We start from the raw sequence: 18,526 nt of genomic DNA on the forward strand, positions 1-18,526 counted from the left end.
CATTTCAAGTGCATGTTTAATGCCACGCATATCCTTCCAATGGAAAAAAAACCCCAAACATTTAGAAAGGCTTCAATGGCTGCGAGAATTTATATTCAGGAAAATCTGAATATGTGAACTCACATTCAGGTTCCAACATCTGCACTGTAAATTTTGGGCAAGGCGGAAGAAGAGTTTAGGCTGTCTGCAGCTGCAGCGTGCTGTGCAGTGACTGGAAAAGTGTTTTCCCAGTTACCACTGAAACAAGCAGTAAAGTGTCAGTGGTGCCAAAGCTCAAAGGATAATAAGGACACCAGTGAAAACAACATCAAAAATCAGTTGCTATTTTTCCAACACAAGTATAGGAATAAAAATATGGTTTTATAGATTTAAGCAATATTACTATAAGGAACATAAATGAACATGAATGTCAAAACCTTATCTAAATAACTCCATAAGGTATTTTCAAACAGGGAACTTAAAAACATTTTTTTGTTGCCATGTGCCAACATAGTGGATTCACATAACTAGTAAGAACTCCATTATTCAAATAACTGATTTGCTGAGGTAGGTTAATTACTAAAGCCAAAGGCCCTGCCAGTTTCCTCCAGACTTTTGGGAGGCTGCTTTGTTAACACTTTCAATATTTTCTACACTGACTACAATTTACCACCCCTGTCCTTCACTTCTACTTTTCCCAAACCACACTTCTCTCTACCTATACAGCTTTGACATCTGGATTTTCCCATTTCTCAAGCTACTATGAGTGCAGTTCTGGTTGGGCATAATTAAACTAGAGTTTTGCTTCTGTTTTTCTCTGTAATAAATAAATAATCCAGATACAATTTTCTTTCAAATACAGACCCAAGTCTATTTTCAGAACAAATATGAAGTACCCAAGCTGAAATGATGAAATTAAAGAAGACAACACCTGTGAAAGTGATGCAATTCTGTTAAAAGCCATCTTGGCTGGCTGGTTCTGAGAAGTACATTATCTGAGAAGCTGACATGATGTCATTAGATGTAAAGCATCCACCTCATCTTCTCTGCTCTAAATCTAAAGGTGCAAAAATCAACAGCAATACTGACCTCTCAGATTTTAAATTTGAGTTTTAAACTGTTAAGCTGGATATCAGTTCTGCCTAGAGGCTTGCCAGTTTAACTCTTCTAGAATTGAGCAGAACCTGGAGGATTTTCCTAACTTAGGATTTTCTTAACTGTCCTAATACAGACATTCAGACTGGTGTGTCTGCTGCATAAAAGATGTCTTAACATGCCAAGATGTTAATTTTTTAGATGTTAAGATGCTTAAATGTTTAAGCTTCCCATTAACAGTTCACTAATAGATACTAGAGTATATTCAAATGTAAGGCTTTAGAAATAGAAAGAACTATCACAGTACACTGAATCTAGTAGTAAACTAAAATGACCACTGGCAACCAAGAGAGTTTGAGGGACTTTTGCATTGAAGTAGAACTCACCTCCAAACACAAACAACAGTGCCATCTGCTGCAGAATGCAGCATTGGCTCAACTTGAGAAAGGAGAGAAAGAGAGACCAGGTTATTAAAGAATCCCTCTCTGGAGGCCTTACTTGCATAATCTAAATAACAAAAATGCCCACCCACATCCACTACCAAAATCCCCACTGTTAGAAGATGGGAGAAGTTCTGATACGATCCGTACTCATGCAACTAAGATCAGGAAGAAGCTTAGGAGACAAACCCTCAGCTAGGATAACTGATCGATTAGGTGGTTAGTTGGATCGACAGGTCAGAAGGAGAACACTTTCCTACAGCCATGCATCATGAATGCCTGTGTGCCAACATACACATTCATGATTAGATTGCAAGGGCTTTGTAATGGATTCCTCATTCTGCTTCACATTACCCGGTATGTACCACAGTGGTCCTCAACTGATACTGCTGAAGAGCTATCACAATAGAGACAGCCCTAACAAGAAACTCACCATTTTTTTCAGTTATCTCTTAATGTCTTTTTAGAGAAAGTGGAAAATATTATTAATTTAGGAGAACATTTCATTTAACATTTTTCTAAGATACTAGTCCTTATGCTCTGGGCTTGTTTCTGTCATCTCTTGACATGTTTTCAGGTCATTGAGACTCCATAGGGAAACCCTGGCCTCTCTAGGGCAATTTCTGCACATCTGGGTCCTTTTCAGACTATTGGGGCTGTTCCCATTCTCTCAAAATAGTTCTGCAGCACGGTCAGGAGCTTAACTCAGGCCCTGGGCAGAGGAGCAGCCTGTCTAGCAGGTGAGATGCAAGAGGCTTTGGGATGCCACTGTGGTCGCTAACTACTTCTCTCTCTGTATTGGTTGAGAGCATTATTTGTGGTACGGATTGCTGGTGACTTCAAATAGCAGACTTTCCTACGAAAGTAGGTAAAATACGATCAGTAAATGCCTGTTCTCCTTAAGGTTGGTTTTTTGGGGCCCTCTCTCTAAGCAATGTTCTCAGATGATAGATGCCTGGCTCTTTCCTCTTCGGAGTTGTGTTTGCAAAGAACGTGTATTCCCTCTCACCTTAGCCTATAGCTTAAGCTATTGTTAAAAACCATTTTAAAAAGCAAAAATAGCAATACAATAGATTTGTGTCAGGGCTTTTTGTCTAGCAAACATTGTTACCTATGTGACCATAATCCTGTTTCCCTGAATGAGATGTTCTTATCTGAAGGATAAACATTCACCTTGTTTCATATTCTTGTTTCTGAGAAGAATCTGTCAGTAGCACAATGCGGATGAATTTGTAGGAGAAGATTAATTCACTTCCTCTCCTTCCAGCACTCAGAGAGGACAGCGAGTTTTCTGTGGATTTAGATGAGTATCAATGCTGGCTAGAGAAGTTTACTGAGACAACTGCTTGTGGGGTTCAGCTGATAGCTAGATCCCTAAATAGATCCATATTAAAAATAACCCTTATTTTGGAAAAAAGCCAAGCGAATAAAGTAGTTTATAAAGCTGAGAAAGCTTCTAGTCTCTCTCTGGGCTCTGTGGACAGAAGACAGGAAGGTTTAAGAAGGTTTTTTGTGGCAGCTGGAAGGAAGGATTAATTTAGGATTAATTCTCCAAACCTAGAATGATTCCAAAATATGACCTGCAGCAGAGAAATCTTGGAAAATTCCAAGTGAGGAGTGCTCTGGTGTGCTGTTGGACATAGGAAGCTTTTTATCTGGTGAAGAGGAGTCAGTTCCGTGCAGTCTCTGATGAAGTGAGCAAGGACTCACTCATTTAGCAAGATTTTAGGTAATGCTAAATGCTAGCTGTTCAAGGTAGCAGGAAGATACGATAGTTTCATGTGTCATTCGTAACAAATTAGCTGTCATCAGGCAAAAAGCAGATGGACAAAATCCACATATGCTTTTCCAGAAAGCAAACTATTTTTGGCTTAAGGCCAACCCAATGTTAAAAAATCGGTGTGCTGACAAAATGCATAGGTTATACCATAAGGTCTAAATACTAACAGTAGAGTTATGGCAGAGGTTTCCCTTCCGCAAAGGGAAATACGGAATCTCCTTGGAGCAGCACTATAGTACATCCAGCTGCTTCTTTAGAAGATGGCATGCTTATGCTTCATCATTTTCCTTGCTGGAAGTGAGAATAAGATATAAAATGGAATTTACTAGAAGGCTTTCTCTTTCTTTAGAGCAAGAAGATATGAAACTTCTTTTGGGAGATGAATTTGCAGAAAACCGCAGTTCATCTAACAACATATAAAGACACTTTTGCTGCCCTGGACTGTTAATTACAGAAACTATAAGCATCACATGCTCAACTTCTGTGTTGTGAATAAGGGCTTCTGCATCATCTGATAAAGTGTGTGTTTGCAAAAGCAAATGTGATTTATACATGAAGAGTCTCAGTTCTTTTAAATCAAAATTATTACCAAATGCAAGGCTAACTGATGCTCTGACAGGCTTAGGCAGAAATGCCGAACTGCCTGGAGCACTTGAGTTGAGGCCACTTGTTCGAGCATGTGAGCGGCCATATTCCAGACACCTGCATCCCTTTCTGTCCCTCACATGCAATTTTTTCATATTACGCTACAAACTTGTCAGTGACAAGAACATGACTCAAAGTTACCATTAACAATACTGTTATAAAACATTTTTCCCTGGGCTTCTCCAATGCTGACAGTGGAAAAGATTCACCGTTTTTGTGCAAGCTGTCTGCGCTTGCCTCTAGGGATAAAGGCAACTTAAAACACACTTGCATGAATTTGACAGCAGCTATTGTTATGTTGCCACAGAGCAGATGTAAGCATTTTTGCAGGGTGTTGCATCTTTACAGCCTGTTGCTTAAGTTATTGTCTGGGCTTGTTAGAGACAAGCATAGAGAGAGTTGACAGAAAGGAAAATTAAAATCACAAGTTATTGTATCACAGGCTTGTCCTTATACTTCTCCAAAAGAAGCTGCTAGCCTGAAAAAAAATGCCCAGAAGTATGTGCTGAAAATAGTAAAATTAAGCTACAAACCACATGCTTTTATGTGCTACTACCCCCATCTCTACTTTTTGAGTTTAAGGCAACAGTACAGAAAAACATTGCTTTGTCAGCTGTTCTAGAAAATACCAGCCACGTCCCAGACATATATATATATGAGATTAAACAGAGGTGTCATAGGCTACCTTTGAGACAATTACTGCCTATTTAGTTAGTACATTTAGGGCTCCTCTGTGGGCAGCAACTCTTTGCATTAGAGGTACAGTGCACAAGGAGAGGCTGGTATTATATCAGCAGCATGAGCCTTTATTACTGCCCCTTTTTGCTTTTCCCCATGCAGTAGATAGCCAGGCAAATTAGCACTACACATATGCTGTTGAACTTCCCTGTCATACGTTCTGCAAACTACTGGGGCCTCAAGGTGCTAAAACGGTTCTTTCATATTATTTTTTCTGTGTAAAGGGTACAGAGTTGGCGTACTCAGATTTTCCCATTTGGAGGTACCAGTGAAACTGTGTGTCAGCTTCCATCACAATTCCTTCCCCATCCCCCTAATTCTATATGGTTTGGGTATGTATATAGTTATGTACAGAATACATGTCCTCATGTCTGCCCTACTGTCTCTTCCAACTGTTGACATGTTCTCTCCATTTATATGTGAAAAACAAGAGTGCTGGAAAACAACCTATTGGGAAAACACTGATGATTGTTCTCCAATCCTGGGCTACTCCACCAGGAACAGTTAGCTCTTTGTCAGGAACAGAAACATCAGCTGGACACATACAAACTAACTGGGGATTTGTTCTGGGTCTCTCTGCTTCAGAAACAAAATGAAAATTTCACAGAGGGCTTGTGTTTTTTATCTACAGATTAATTGCCACCCTTTCAAGGCAATACTTCTCTGTGCTCACACTTGGGGTAGATTTGTTAACATTTGCCAAACTGTCATGGCTGGGTATAGTTTTTACATGGCCTCCTCTACTCTGGAGAAAACAATTACTAGAGCACACTTGACAGGAACGTTAGGGTGACAGAGTAATGTAACAGCTAACCTCACACAATCATGTGCCTTTGCATGCCTACAGCTCCAGAGCAAAGACCATAAAGTAGCAGATTCTGCTTCTCCAAAATGCCCTGCTGATTTTCCTGTCTGACCCAAGCAGAACACAGGTAAAACTGAGAGAAAGCTTACTCCTTAAAATGAAAGTAGAAAGCATGCAGAGAACTGATTCTGCATTTCTTACTTGGCATGTTCCAATAGGCTCCATTAGTAAACCACTCTTCACACCACCCCACTCCTGTTGCTTTAGAAATAAGTTTGCAATTGCTATTTGGCATCGTTTGAGGGTTTTTTATTCCCCCTTTTGGAATCACACAGAATCCTGATTAAGTTCTCTGCAAGCAAAGTGTGCTTCCTGTTAAAAGTCATTCTCAGCTATTCTTTTCAAACGTCCCAGAGTTTAGCTGAATTTGGCTGCAAGGCATTTGCACAAACCATAGCAAACACGGGAGGTGTTCTCAGAACTCAAACTGTGAAGTTTAATCTGCCCTATTGTGCTGGTACCTAAGTATGTCTGGAGCTGCAGCTGGTTAAATGAAGAGTCCAGCTTCCCTTTGTGCATTACGAGCAGGACAGAATTTCACAATAGCTTTGTATAACCCCTTTGTGCAGATATCCAAGGGCTAAGGGGGCTGATTAGTCTCAAATACCGCTCAAAACAGACAGCCATTATAGAACACTGTCTGCCTTTCATAACATGCCAACAGAAATCTCATGAGGATGGTCTAGCTCAGTTTGTAGCCAGATTTCTACCTACCATTTTACCGCAGGGGTAAAAAGGAAAAACTGTCATTCTGTACCATCACTTTCATGTAATCTGAGTTTGGGGAGAACATTATTGATGTGAAATTATTTCTCCAGAGGGCACAAAACCTGCCGCTGACCCTGATACAAGTAGGCACAAAGCCATGGAAACCAGGGGAAGTTACACAAGCCTGCAAAACTGTTTATGGAGCCAGATCACACACAGGACCCAATGTTGCCTCGTGGGCAGTAGGTGGGGCTTTTGGCATTTGCGTGGGAGCCCTCCAATGAGACCCAGAGCAGGAGATGGCTACAATGGTCTCGTTTTCATAACAGCATCTCCCTCCAGTAGGATGGGCGGAGTTTGATGAAAATAAACAGACACGCAGTATTGTGTATGTGCAGCCTCAGAAGGACAGACAGCAATAGCTAGAAGGACAACGACAGCTTAAAATGTGAGTATGTCTACTTTCTCCGCTTTTAAAATTTAATCAGCAGCTTGTGGATGGCATGTTCTGCTGCATCAGTGCAAGCTGTGAAGATGCCTGCTGTGCTTTCTGTCCCTTTGGCCCATGTTAACAGCTGCAGAAAAAGCCTAGACATCCTACAGTCATATTTATATGAACAGATGGAAATCTCACAGCTAAGCTTTGTTGTAGATCTAAAAATGAATTCAACTGCAAATATTTGGAGGATTCTTCTCAGTTTGTCTTCCCCTCACCCCATTGTTTTATGTAATTAAAAATATTTCTTACATGCAGTCATTGACAGTACTGGTTAGAAAGTTATAAAACAGAGCTGTGAGATCTACCCAACAGTTAGGAAAAGGTGTGTCAGGGAGGGGCTGGGACTGGCAACTCCAGAGACAAGGCAGCTGGTACAGCAACCGCAACAGCACGTGTTGAAATGGAAGAACATTTACTTCTCTGTTTCCTAACATGTCCCGGGAGCACAGGAAGAGAAAAATGTGTCTTCTATCTAGTTGTAGAAAGGAGATTGTAAGGAAATCATTGCCAATAGGGTTTTGGGGGTGTTTTCTGGTGTGGTTTTTTTTTTTAAAATAAAAGCTTTTCAACCTCACAGATCGCAAAGAGAAAACTCCCTGTAGCCACCTCTAAAGCAGGGTAAAGAGGATTAACAGTATTCAATAGTAGTCTACATGTTCTAAGAAATGGAAACAGATAAGAAGGTAGTCAGGTAGCACAAAGCAGCTCTTGGTTTTACAAGAACAGCCATTCACAAACATGCTGTTAAAGATGGCATACCTTAAAGACTTTACCACTGGAGGTGGGACATGCTGTGAATTGCTCAGCAGACCTTCAATAGTGAAAGCCTATGAAAACAGAGCTACAACTGACAAAGGAGGGGCTTCTTGGTTTGTGGGCAGCTATAAGCAGTTGAGGAGGTGGAGAAATAAAATAAAATTTGTTCTGTTACCCAAGAACTATGCAATTAAGTTATATTCTGGGAAGACAACATACTGTGATCTAAGCATCAAGATAATTCCCGATTTAACTACATGCTGTCTTTGCAATGTCAAGTGCAAATGACATTGTAATGTAATAGAAAGCAGAGACTTTCTCAGGGTGTAAGTCATGAACCACAACTTGCCCAATATTGACAAAAATCATAAACGAAGGCTCCTAAAATCTCATTACTTTTAACCAGATGCAACTATTTCAACAGTGATTTTGATTACTTTCTCTTGCTTTATTTCGGGACAGTGAGAGGAAGCTGAGTGTTTTCACATTTTCAGCTTTTTCCTTCCATAGGAAGGCTACGTAGGAAAGTAGCTACGTATTCAGAAATACAAAAAAAATCTCATCTATTCACAGAACTCTGGGGCTAAAGGCCTTTAAGAAAGGCATCAGCTATTACGAGGCCCAATAAAGTTATGGGCACAGTCACTACCAGTGTACCCATCATCACCAATACCTGTTAATCCAGGAGCAAATTGGCTGAACTTCTCGAGTCCTTTTTACTTACGGATTTCCACACAACTTGCAGAATCTCAATGTTGTTTTGCAGCCAGGAAATGCCTTCACTTCACAGGGAAGCGAAGGCAGCTTATCCTGGATGATGAACACTCCCACATGAGCCTAGAGGTAGCTTCTAGGTCCTGGTTCTCTGGTGGTTCCTTCAAGGCTAAAAGGATTTCAGCTCTTGTTGAATCATTAGGGAGAAGCAGTGGAAGCCAGGCTTTTCACCATTTCAGGTGTAACTGCCTTTTAGAAACCATATTTCACCTGAACTTTTCCATTCACTTCTCAGTGTAGCAAGTGTTACTAGAAGATTGGAGACCAGAGGGTGAGGAAAAGCTCTTCGATACTAGGCAGAAAAGCCCTAGTGCTTTCTTCTTCCCATGCATACTGCATTGGTTGGAGAGGCCAATGAACTGTGCTTGCTTTTCAGCTCTGGCAAGATGATAAAATCCTTCAAGCAAACATTTCTATCCCTGGATCTGCAATCCCCTCGGTGGAGCCCAGCAGAGACAATGGTAAGTGCTAAAGGCCAGGGGAGCAAAGCTCTCTGCCATCAGGGTGCTGCAGAGCTACGGTGGATTTGGGATTCCCACTCTGAAGTGTGTGGAAGAGCTGGGAAGTGTTACTATAAACACTGTTGACACCTAATTGCAAACAGGGAGAGGAACACCTATTTGTAAGCTCTAAGGAGCTCAGTCTAAGGCAGAACAGCAGTTTTGCTGTTTGCATCAGAGGGTTTGATGTTGAGGGTATGCCCAGAGTCTGCAACAAAGAGGCCACCCAGTGTTATCTCATTGCAACAATATTTCCATGCTGATTTGGAAAAAGTAGCTACTAATTTAATTAATGTGTAGTATTTATCTCATGGTTACTATGACTTTCACTACCTTTCAGGCAAAGGATTACGAACTACGTCAGTATGAGACAGCAAAGTGGGTCAGCACTGTCATTAGAGGAGAAACCCAGAAGGAGGCGATGCGCCAGGGCTTCTGGAAACTCTTCCACTACATCCAAGGGAAGAACGAGAAAGGTACAGTGTGCTGGTTTTGAACTGCAAGAAGCACAAATGGGAGACCAAACTGAAGAGTATTTAACAGTAGATGAGCTGCAGGACACAGCAGGTTCCCTTTCCTGGTCAAACACCCTTGTGACTCCATTAGACCATTATACCCATGAGGCTGGTACCTGCTGTTAAGATAAATCTGCATGAACCCTTATAGTACCATTAGGCAACATCTTTGCTTGCAACTTCGACATTTTTCCTTTCTCCTCTAGAAATGAAGATTGATATGACTGTGCCAGTGACATGCCTGGTAAAGTCTGGCTGTGCAGACTTCAAGATATCTTTCTTTGTGCCATTTGAACATCAGGACTCCCCACCACAGCCCACTGACTCAGATGTGTTTACTGAAGAGCGGAAGGCAGCAGCCATCTTTGTCCGGTAAGCAGCACCGGCAGAGTTGTCAAAATGAAGACAGCTACTGAAAGGGGTTCATCTATTAAGACTCCTCTTTCTTACAGCTTATTTTAACTGTGGATATTATCGTGGTGTTCAGAGCTTGATGGGCAAACCTGGAAATCTTTCTTATGCTTGGGTGTCTTACTGAGAACAAAGAGAAATGACTAAGTTTTGAAACATTCATTTTTCAGCAGACTTGAATATCGCATTGAGGGGGTTTTATAGAAATACAGCCTACAGAATCATCTTGGGCACATTCTGTGCTACAGAACACCTAAATAATTCTTGCAGCCCCCTTTATTTTTAATCCCAAACTCGCACAAAACCTGCACAGCATTTCCTCACTACAGGAAAAGCTCCTGAGGCTACACTTGCCCTACTGTGCCCTGAGACCACAGGCAACAATGTGTGTCAGCTAATGCTCTCAGAATTGCAAGCAACTTAGAGTATTTTTTTAAAATCCTTTTAGAGTAGTATACATAGCCATACACTCCCTGACAACTCATTCCGCATAGTTTACTTAACTACAAACTGCATGAGAAGTGCTCAAACACTGCATGCTTTGCAAGTGTGAAGTTTCCTTCTGTGAAAATAAAAAGCATAGGCTGGAACTCTTTTTTAAAAGACCCCTCCCTTTTCATTTCTACCAGGTCCTTTGGTGGATTTGCCTCCCCAGACAAATACGCTGAGGAAGCTGAAGTCCTGGCCAGAATCTTAAGAAACAGAGGCCAACCATTCCATGAAGACTTCTTCTATACTGCAGGCTATGACAGTCCCTTCAAGCTCTTCAACAGGCACAATGAAGTGTGGTATTTTAAAAAGTAATACAGTCAGGGGGGAATATTAAGAGGCTACTAATCAGACATTAATGGCTTTTGCTTTACCACAGAAGAAAGTTTATGTGCACATGGACACAAGATCATGTCTAATTCATTCTCTCTAGAACAAGATAAGATGTCATTTTCATTCAAGTAGATGATACCAGCTGGAGTGGGAGGGAGATATGAAAAACCCATGCCTCTTATTGAGAGGTTGTAGGGAACACTAATAATCTGAAAGTATTCCTGCAGAACAGTTTGGATGTCTAGTTTTACTTCTCATTAGAAGTGCCATAGCAATATCTTAAGTGTTATGCATAATGAGTTCTTTGTAGAGTTTACTTTTCCCATATCGTTATCTTCTGAGACAACAGAAAGATGGGGGAAACTAAATGAATTTTTCAAAGAAACCTACCATTAAGTTTTGAGAAGCAGCCCTTAGCAAGCCCTAGTGCCTCATAAGCAGGAAGATTTTTTTTTTAAACAGTATTAGCAAAACCCCCCACCTCTCCACTCAACTATTTTTCCCTCATGGAGGCTGGATGCTGTCTTGCTCGCCAGCAAGCAGATTAGACCAAGAGTCCAGTGGAAAAGGGTTAAGTGTCAGAACAGTGTCCAAGCTGTGTGCTTATTCTGTGTGTATCATCTGTGCCTGAACATGTAATATCAGACTTACTGGCAGCCTGTAATTTTAGAAGCAGCTATGCAAGTAGTAGTGTTCAGCTCTCACCTACACAACACTAATTACTACTTCAATTATTTAGCTTTGTCCAAATCTTGATATTGGTCAGATTAACTGCAGCCTGCACACTAGCAGTATCTGACACCCAAGTTAAAAGACACTTGCAGGACTAGCATTTAAACTAGTTGAGTCCCCGCTCTAAATCAAGCATTTGAAGCTTTTTAAAGTAGCCTAGAGCTTTTTTCCAGTAAGCAAGCTGTTTAAGTCAGAAAGCAGTTCACAACAAGTAGTTTACACAAGTTTTTATTGGCTCCAGTCAGTATCAGGAAAACATTACCAGTGTGGTAAAAAAAAGACACAACACCTTGGCTTTTTTAATGCTGTTCATGCAAGTGTAACTCATTATTGTGCAATCTTCCACCTATTAAGACAGACATAAAAACCATTATAAGGCACCAAACCATCACAAGCAGCTTACTGGGAACAACTCAGACCTTAGATTTTCATCTCTGTTCAGAGAGAGAGTTCAAGCTAGGGTTATCATCATTTGTTCCAGCAAGTAAGTTTCATTATTACTACAGTTACACTCACCTTCTCAGTTCTTCATGCAGTAGTTTCAAAGTTGTCTCCTCACCTAAAGCAAGAAAACACAATTAACATATGCAAGTAGCACAACTGCTAAAAGATCCACAGCAGCTTTGTAACCTCAGAAAGAAGTGGAACGGAAATTGTAATATCACAGTGACTCATGTGGCAGAATCTAGTTTCATCAGTGGCTACAAATATTTCTGGAAGCTTTTAACAGAATTAATCTGCTGTGTGGTCTTACCCAGTGATGCTGCAGACAGCACAGTCCTTCCCTGAGAAAGAGAGAAGTTTCAGAATAACAGACATCACTATATGCAAGTTTGTTTATGTATGAAGCTCTTCACCAAACTAATTTAACCTACAAGGAGGCTGCATTTCAGCCAGCAACTGACAAGAATTTCCATTTGCAACACCCAAGTAGGATATACAAATCTTACAAATCCCAGTTGAATTGGAAAAGCAGAATTACTACCACGGGAAGAACTGAGTTAAGTACAAAGCTACTACTTGCTTTGTGATACTATCTCCCCCCAACAGAAATCTGTATTCAATGAGTTTCAATATCTAAAACACAAGTCTTAGAAATCACCTTGAAAATCTATCCTAAAAAGTGTGAACTAAGCTGCTGGAAGAAACAATTTTGTACAGCAATAATCTAGAACTTGATCCTAAATTTGTGTACAGCCCACATAACCAAGATTACAAAAAAAATACTAAGTCATGACAACCACAGCATATATAGTTGGTGGGTTTTTTTTCTTTTTAATTCAAGTACAGTGTTACAGTGTCAGTTCACAGACTAGTCAGGTACATCAGATATGAGTTATGACAGGAGTTGTTTGCTGCTGCACTACATTATCACTCATTCAGCTCCTTTACTGTTTCCACTGTCATTGAGGCCACATCTTCTGTTCATACAAACAGAATTCTACATCACTGACTACAGTTCAGGAATTGTCAGGCTTTATCTGCTCAGAAAGAGCCCTTCCTTTTTAAGTACAACTCAGAACTTGTACTACATACAAGTCCATTCTTGCTTCAAGCACATCATGTTTATTCCCACAGTAGCTGAGTGGAGAATCAGGATACAATAAAGGAAGCCAAAGCAGATCTGTTGTAGGCCTACGCTATCTATGCATATGGCACAAAGACAATATTCCAGTGATTATCAAACCCCATGTATTCTGCACTTACCTCAGACATAAGCTAGTCTTGTTTCACACACAAGCGCCCCACGAGCTTCACCCTGTGTAACCAGTGAAATTTTATTAACACGCTCTCCTTGGCAGCGCTTCAAGAGCTAGCTTGAATGTGGGTACTGTTTCAGTGCAAGAGTCCTCCTCAGCCTCTTTCAGAGAGATTCCCATTGCTCAGAATTAATCATCACAAACAGTACACGCTTAGAGAAGCTTAATGTTTTATTACTTTTGTTTCTCTTTAGAGGACTTGACCTCAGCATTTCAGACCTTATCCCCAACTACATCTTCATTCACATCACGTAAAAGCTCTAATCTAGCCACTGAGACAAATAATTTACCACATTATTTCAGCTATTGAAGATCCATGCTACTCTCTGCAAAAGCTCACTACTTAATTTAACCAGGAAGAGGTTAAAAAGCAAATAATTATATTGGCTTTGTACTGTCAACACAAGCTCTGCACTGACAGGTTACCACATATTTCTTTCTTATCAACTAGAAACTCAAACAATCCATAACAGTTGCATATTTCAACTGGTCCATGCTATTTCTTTCCAGTTACAGAAAGCAGTTAACATTTCCAAGTAGTAGAAAAGTCGTATGGCAACTGAGAAGTAAGCAGCTTACCAAGTAAGAAGCATCTATCACAGAGTATCCAGCAGTTCCCCCATTCTCAAGTCTAGGATATACACATAAGAAAATGGAACATCAGTCCAATGCTGATGCTACTCTAGAGTCTCAGTAAGACTTCCAGAAACTCATTTGTCCATTACTGCTACAATCATCACTATCTTATCACTGTCTGTGGTCACAAAGTATGAGATTCAGTCCCCAGCACCTTGGGTAAGTGAACCCTGCAGGCTGCTGGTAACCTATAGAGATGGAGGTAAGGAAATCCTCCAGGAACCTTCTGGTTAACACTGCAGCTACACTGCAATTAGAAGCCAATGTCTAGTAACTTCCCCATCACCTATCATGCAGTTCTGACCAGCCATATGCATTTGCTGGCAACTTACTTTTGCTGGTAGCACTGCCAATCGCATCACTTCACAGCTCCACCACACCAGCCCTGGAACAAAGCAAAGTATCAGGACAGCACAGAAGCAAGCGCGTGAGGATGAAATCTAGTCAGGTGCCTGAAGTCAGATAGAGCTAATTGCCGACCTCCATGATTGAAGTCAAGGTAGTCACATCTCATCACACAGGCAGCTCACATTGTCAGTCACTCAACAGCTATCTGCTTTAGGCTGAGGTTGCTATGGGGAAGAGGGCAAATAAACAAATAGTGCTATCGGAGCAACCTCACAAGAGGCGCACACAGCAAAGAGTTTAGCCAAACCAGTCTGACAAGGCTGGGCCTTATCCAGCAGTTCTCCCCTTAAGCATCCTCCTGATCTGGCCAAGATGCAAGCAGCAGCCAACACTGTTCCCTTGCACTTCACTCCCAGCTTACATGCAGTTAAATACTTCACTTCTAGGCGTATTTTTTTTAATGCTAATACTTGCAAAATTTAAAAAAAGTACTTACATTGCAATGAGAAACACTTTGGAATCCTGCAAAGGAAGAGGTGCTATTAGATAGGGTTCAGCATAAGTTTCAGCATTAAGAACAGTTCCTGTGAAATACTGTATCAGCGTTTAGTCAAGTTTTATCCTCATTGGGATCAGAGACCTGATTCAACATCATGTACAGTAGATTGCAACACTCACATCCCCTTCCACAAGAGAGGGGTAAAGCCACCTCCCAGCACTCCCCCCAACACCCTTGGGATGTCAATCCCTCAACTCCAGAGACTGCTGGAATTGTGAAAAGGAATAACCCTCTAAATTGCAGTTTGGTGACTCAAACTTTGTGTCATCTAGGTTGGCCTAAACCAGGAAAAGCATTTCAGATACTAAACTCATAGTACTGCCACATTCACCATTTAGTCTCAACAGACACATTCTAGAAATCTTTTAACATCAAAACAATTACTTAATGCTTTTATTGTGAAGCATAGGGGATCTGAAGGCACACTAAGTATAGTATCTTTGCTTCAGGTTATCCAGAAACAAAATCAATTTGCAGACCCTCTTATCTCCAAAAACAAACTCCCAGTTCAAATGCAGCACCATCCAAATGTAGCATCCCTCTAAAAAATGTCTTTCAGTTACCTTCAATTAGGAAGGCTTTGTCTTCACCAACGTAACAGGCAAAATAGCTTCTCACACTCGAGGCGTAAGTACCCTCTCTCTAGGGCAGTCTGCAAAACAACCAAACACTTCTAGAACTCAGAGCGCTAACATCAGATCAATGAAGACTTTTGTTACAGAATTTTTTCTGCTGTATCTGTGCTTAATTTCACAAGCACAGTCTACTCTGTCCTTCTATTCTGAGACAAATTTTCAAAACACATTCAGGGAGCAAAAGAAAGTATTGTTTCACCCTCAGCTTTCCACAGAAATTGTCTGTCAAACTTAGCCTAAGGTACAGGAGGCCGCATCAGATAGGAGCGAAAGACAGAAACAGCATGATCACCACGAGTCATCTGCTGAACTATGCCGTCATCACACGCAGCCTTTTCACACATCAGGCATATAAGTTTTTACAGATGCAGGCAATACAGTATTTACCTTGCACAGCTTATAGCTTCATCTCCCAGTGCCTGAATAAAATAAGAAAAAAATCAGAATCCCTCAGCTTTTGTGGCCAAGTCCACACCACCCGGCAAGAAATCACAAGAGCTAGATACATCAGATAGGAGCGAAAGACAAAACTGTGTTCTTCACAGGATATTCTGCTGAACTATGCCATCATCATTGTATCTGCTTTGGACTAATAGTGCCAAGCAATTGCCTCTTGTGATAGCTTTGAAAAATTGAAAAGTTGCCCAAATAAAACATACAAAGAAATACTCAAGAGTTTTTTAATACTAGCAAGCATAAATTGTTTGTGCGTATTAGTGGACATTCATCTCAAAGCACACCCCTCCCATTTTTACACATCCCACCCTTTCCCCTGCAGTGTTTCAGTAGCTCCATGGAAGAAATCCCTGCACAGACTCACCTACACTCACCAGGTGACGTTTCTTCTGCAAGTCTTCAAGTGCATAATTCAAATCCTGGAAGAAAAAATAAACCTTACGAATAGTATATTCAGAAGTCAAAATATCAAGGGGTATTCTAACTTGTTGTGCCTCAGAGGAAAATTATGGTGGTAAAAGTGCTCATCATTCTCTTGGTCAAGAGTAGCAAATAAGCGTCATCATTGTGGCACCAGAGGGAAAACTTAACTCAAGGAATAAAGCCTGCCTATTGGTGTTATAAGAACAAAAGATGCTGTCTAGACAAACACTAAGCATCATTTTATGCTGAGTTTTCCAAAAGTATATTTTACCTTGTAGTAGAATCAAGTCTCCATATTCAGTGGCAGATCTGGAAGAGAGAAACATTTTCAGATGCTTGTAGAACTAGGGGGAGTACCTCTGGCAGTGACACGAAGCATAGAAAAAAGCCTCAGCATAAGAGTTTTCAGAAATCACTTCTGTCCACTACTCTGAAACCATCATAGGCTCTGATTTAATTCTCAGTCCTGACAGTTACAGCTTCTTTTTGAAACATGCATAAGGTACTTTTCTCAAAACGAACTGTTTATTGCTGTTGACAGTGAAACAGCAGTAACAAAGGAAAAAAGGCATCTAGGTTACTACTGTACCCTGGCTACAGGATTAGTGGTTGAGAAACAACATGAGACTCACATCCACTTTCCAGTACAAAGACAGACATGACTTCTCCCACTAGAAGAGTGAGGACTGCCTGAAGACACACCACATGCAATTACTGGATTACAAATGCTGGTCCTGTAACTTCCTGAGATACAAGAGTACTCCAGGCTAGTTGCTCTAAGGGTACCTACACATTAATTCTCAATTTAAACTCCGTATTTCAGAAGCAGCACCTACCTGTTTCAAAGCCGTAAGAAAGGGAAGAGTGTAGTTGATGCATCTTAAACTGAAAACAGGAGAGTATCTGTTAGTTTTTCTTAAGAGTGAAGATAGGTTCACACATTATCCTTTGAAAAATGAAAGTAAAACTCAGTACTTGGAGTCTCACAGCAAAGGCCTCCCTGAAGCAATTTACACTTGAGCTCTTTTGAGACAAGGCCACAAAAATAATTGCTAGCCCATATTTTTAAGGAGGTTAGAACTACTAAATTTCTTAATTTTCTAGAGCTTCAATGCTAGTCTATAAGCACCAGGTCAGCCCTGCAGCCACTAACTTAGTCTGGCTGCTCAGAAAGGTCCACATGGCGTTTCAGCCATGTCAGATATGCCACTACACACACAACTCCATGCCCAGCTCAGATATGTTGGTATTCATCACCCTCTCAGATGTCCCTACCAACATAGTTTTCATCACGGGCAGGCACATGGAAGCCTCGGTGAGCTATCATACCACTTGTCAACATGGGGCCTTTAACTGTAACACCTAGAGAGCTATTACCCAGAGAGCGTGATACAGGTAACGCTGTCTCCTCATTTACCACTAAACTGTTCTGCAAGGGACAACCTCCACCTTCCCCACAACAAAAAGGCTCTCCCTAGCCTGGTGTCTGCTTCCAAGCATTAGTTTGCTTCAGAGCATTAATTTACTGAGGAGCAGGCAACCCTTAACCCTAATGCAACACTTACGTTTTGCACACACAACGCTTCTATTTACCAGTGCAAAAAAACCTTTCTAAAAGCCCAGTGGTCCCTGCAGAGGGATTGGATGAGATGACCTTTAAAGGCTCCTTCCAACCTAAACCAATCCGTGACTCTACGAAAAAAAAAAAACAACCAAGAGAAAAAAAAAAAGAGAAGCTTAAAGCTAATATCTGCAGCTGCATCTTCCAGGAGCATTTTCCACGGGAAATCGGCTTCAGGCGAGGCCCCGCCATGCTTCCCGCCAGGCTCCCTCGAGTCACTACCCCACCAAACTCGAGCCCAGGCCGCAGGCTCGGCCTCCCCGCTGCGCCTACATCCCGGGCACGGCCCAGACTCCCCCCACATCGCCGCGGGGTCACGGGCCTCAAGGCCAAGAACCACGGGCCTGCCACCTCCGAGGGGCCTGCGCTTCCCTTCCCCAAGCCCGCGTGGGGGGGGGGTCCACAGGACCTCCCCTCTCCCACACGACTCCCTGCGGGCCGCCACGATGCGGAGTCCCCTCAGAGAATCCCAGCGGCCTAGGCCGCAGCGGGGGCCCGCCGACCCAATCCGCCTCCATCCTCCCCCGCCAGCGCTCATCGCGGCCCAACTCCCACGCGAGACACCTCTACAGCACCCTCCGGAGTGGCGTGGGCCCACATCGGGCGGGAAAACCCCCCCACTCACCGGCAGGGCCACTCCAGCCGCCCACACACACGCAGCACCCCGGGCCGGAGAGGCTGGAAATGGGCCTGCGCGCTCCTTATATACCCCGCCGCCGGTGACGTGCCTGCGCGCGGCGCGGCGGGAGGAGCGCGGCCCCTCCCCTCCCGGCGTGGCGGCGGGGGGGCGGGGAGGGGCGTGGCGTGACGCGGGGAGGGGGCGTGGCGC

At 42.1% G+C, this 18,526-nt stretch overlaps 2 protein-coding genes and 7 non-coding genes across 21 annotated transcripts in view; 1 reads left to right on the top strand and 8 right to left on the bottom strand.

Annotated features, from left to right (window-relative positions):
- NPL (N-acetylneuraminate pyruvate lyase) overlaps positions 1-18,455 on the bottom strand; it is a 34,073-nt gene extending 15,618 nt beyond the window's left edge. For 6 of the 13 annotated variants that reach the window (XR_015259255.1, XM_086753903.1, XM_086753901.1 and 3 more), the window contains exons 1-11: positions 16,913-17,223; positions 16,348-16,385; positions 16,018-16,072; positions 15,585-15,616; positions 15,126-15,214; positions 14,500-14,525; positions 13,988-14,040; positions 13,599-13,650; positions 12,967-13,018; positions 12,014-12,044; positions 11,776-11,818 (exon numbers count right to left, since the gene is read on the bottom strand). Coding sequence is in view for 9 of the 13 variants with exons in the window: in XM_086753903.1 (XP_086610029.1) it covers positions 11,776-11,818; positions 12,014-12,044; positions 12,967-12,975 (83 nt within the window). In the remaining 4 variants the exon portion in view is untranslated. The other 7 variants (XM_086753898.1, XM_086753896.1, XM_086753891.1 and 4 more) reach the window with 6 other exon arrangements.
- On the top strand, positions 6,680-10,756 carry HEBP2 (heme binding protein 2). The gene is made up of 5 exons (XM_010122970.2): positions 6,680-6,698; positions 8,656-8,740; positions 9,120-9,255; positions 9,501-9,666; positions 10,335-10,756. The coding sequence occupies exons 2-5, from the start codon at positions 8,666-8,668 to the stop codon at positions 10,507-10,509; spliced, it is 552 nt and encodes a 183-aa protein (XP_010121272.1). The 5' UTR covers positions 6,680-6,698; positions 8,656-8,665; the 3' UTR covers positions 10,510-10,756.
- LOC147599916 (small nucleolar RNA SNORD47) lies at positions 11,887-11,962 on the bottom strand. The gene has a single exon (XR_015259299.1). It is a non-coding gene; the product is annotated as a small nucleolar RNA SNORD47 (small nucleolar RNA).
- LOC147599917 (small nucleolar RNA SNORD79) lies at positions 13,089-13,167 on the bottom strand. The gene has a single exon (XR_015259288.1). It is a non-coding gene; the product is annotated as a small nucleolar RNA SNORD79 (small nucleolar RNA).
- LOC147599918 (small nucleolar RNA snR60/Z15/Z230/Z193/J17) lies at positions 15,446-15,531 on the bottom strand. The gene has a single exon (XR_015259303.1). It is a non-coding gene; the product is annotated as a small nucleolar RNA snR60/Z15/Z230/Z193/J17 (small nucleolar RNA).
- LOC147599919 (small nucleolar RNA snR60/Z15/Z230/Z193/J17) lies at positions 15,697-15,779 on the bottom strand. Its single transcript, XR_015259302.1, has one exon. It is a non-coding gene; the product is annotated as a small nucleolar RNA snR60/Z15/Z230/Z193/J17 (small nucleolar RNA).
- Positions 16,145-16,226, bottom strand: LOC147599920 (small nucleolar RNA SNORD24). The gene has a single exon (XR_015259293.1). It is a non-coding gene; the product is annotated as a small nucleolar RNA SNORD24 (small nucleolar RNA).
- Positions 16,463-16,524, bottom strand: LOC147599921 (small nucleolar RNA SNORD75). Its single transcript, XR_015259306.1, has one exon. It is a non-coding gene; the product is annotated as a small nucleolar RNA SNORD75 (small nucleolar RNA).
- Positions 17,302-17,379, bottom strand: LOC147599922 (small nucleolar RNA SNORD74). The gene has a single exon (XR_015259301.1). It is a non-coding gene; the product is annotated as a small nucleolar RNA SNORD74 (small nucleolar RNA).
- Positions 18,456-18,526: the final 71 nt, after the last annotated feature.

Source organism: Chlamydotis macqueenii, chromosome 8 (genome assembly GCF_036417535.1).
Source record: "Chlamydotis macqueenii isolate bChlMac1 chromosome 8, bChlMac1.mat, whole genome shotgun sequence".
Classification (NCBI taxonomy): domain Eukaryota; kingdom Metazoa; phylum Chordata; class Aves; order Otidiformes; family Otididae; genus Chlamydotis; species Chlamydotis macqueenii.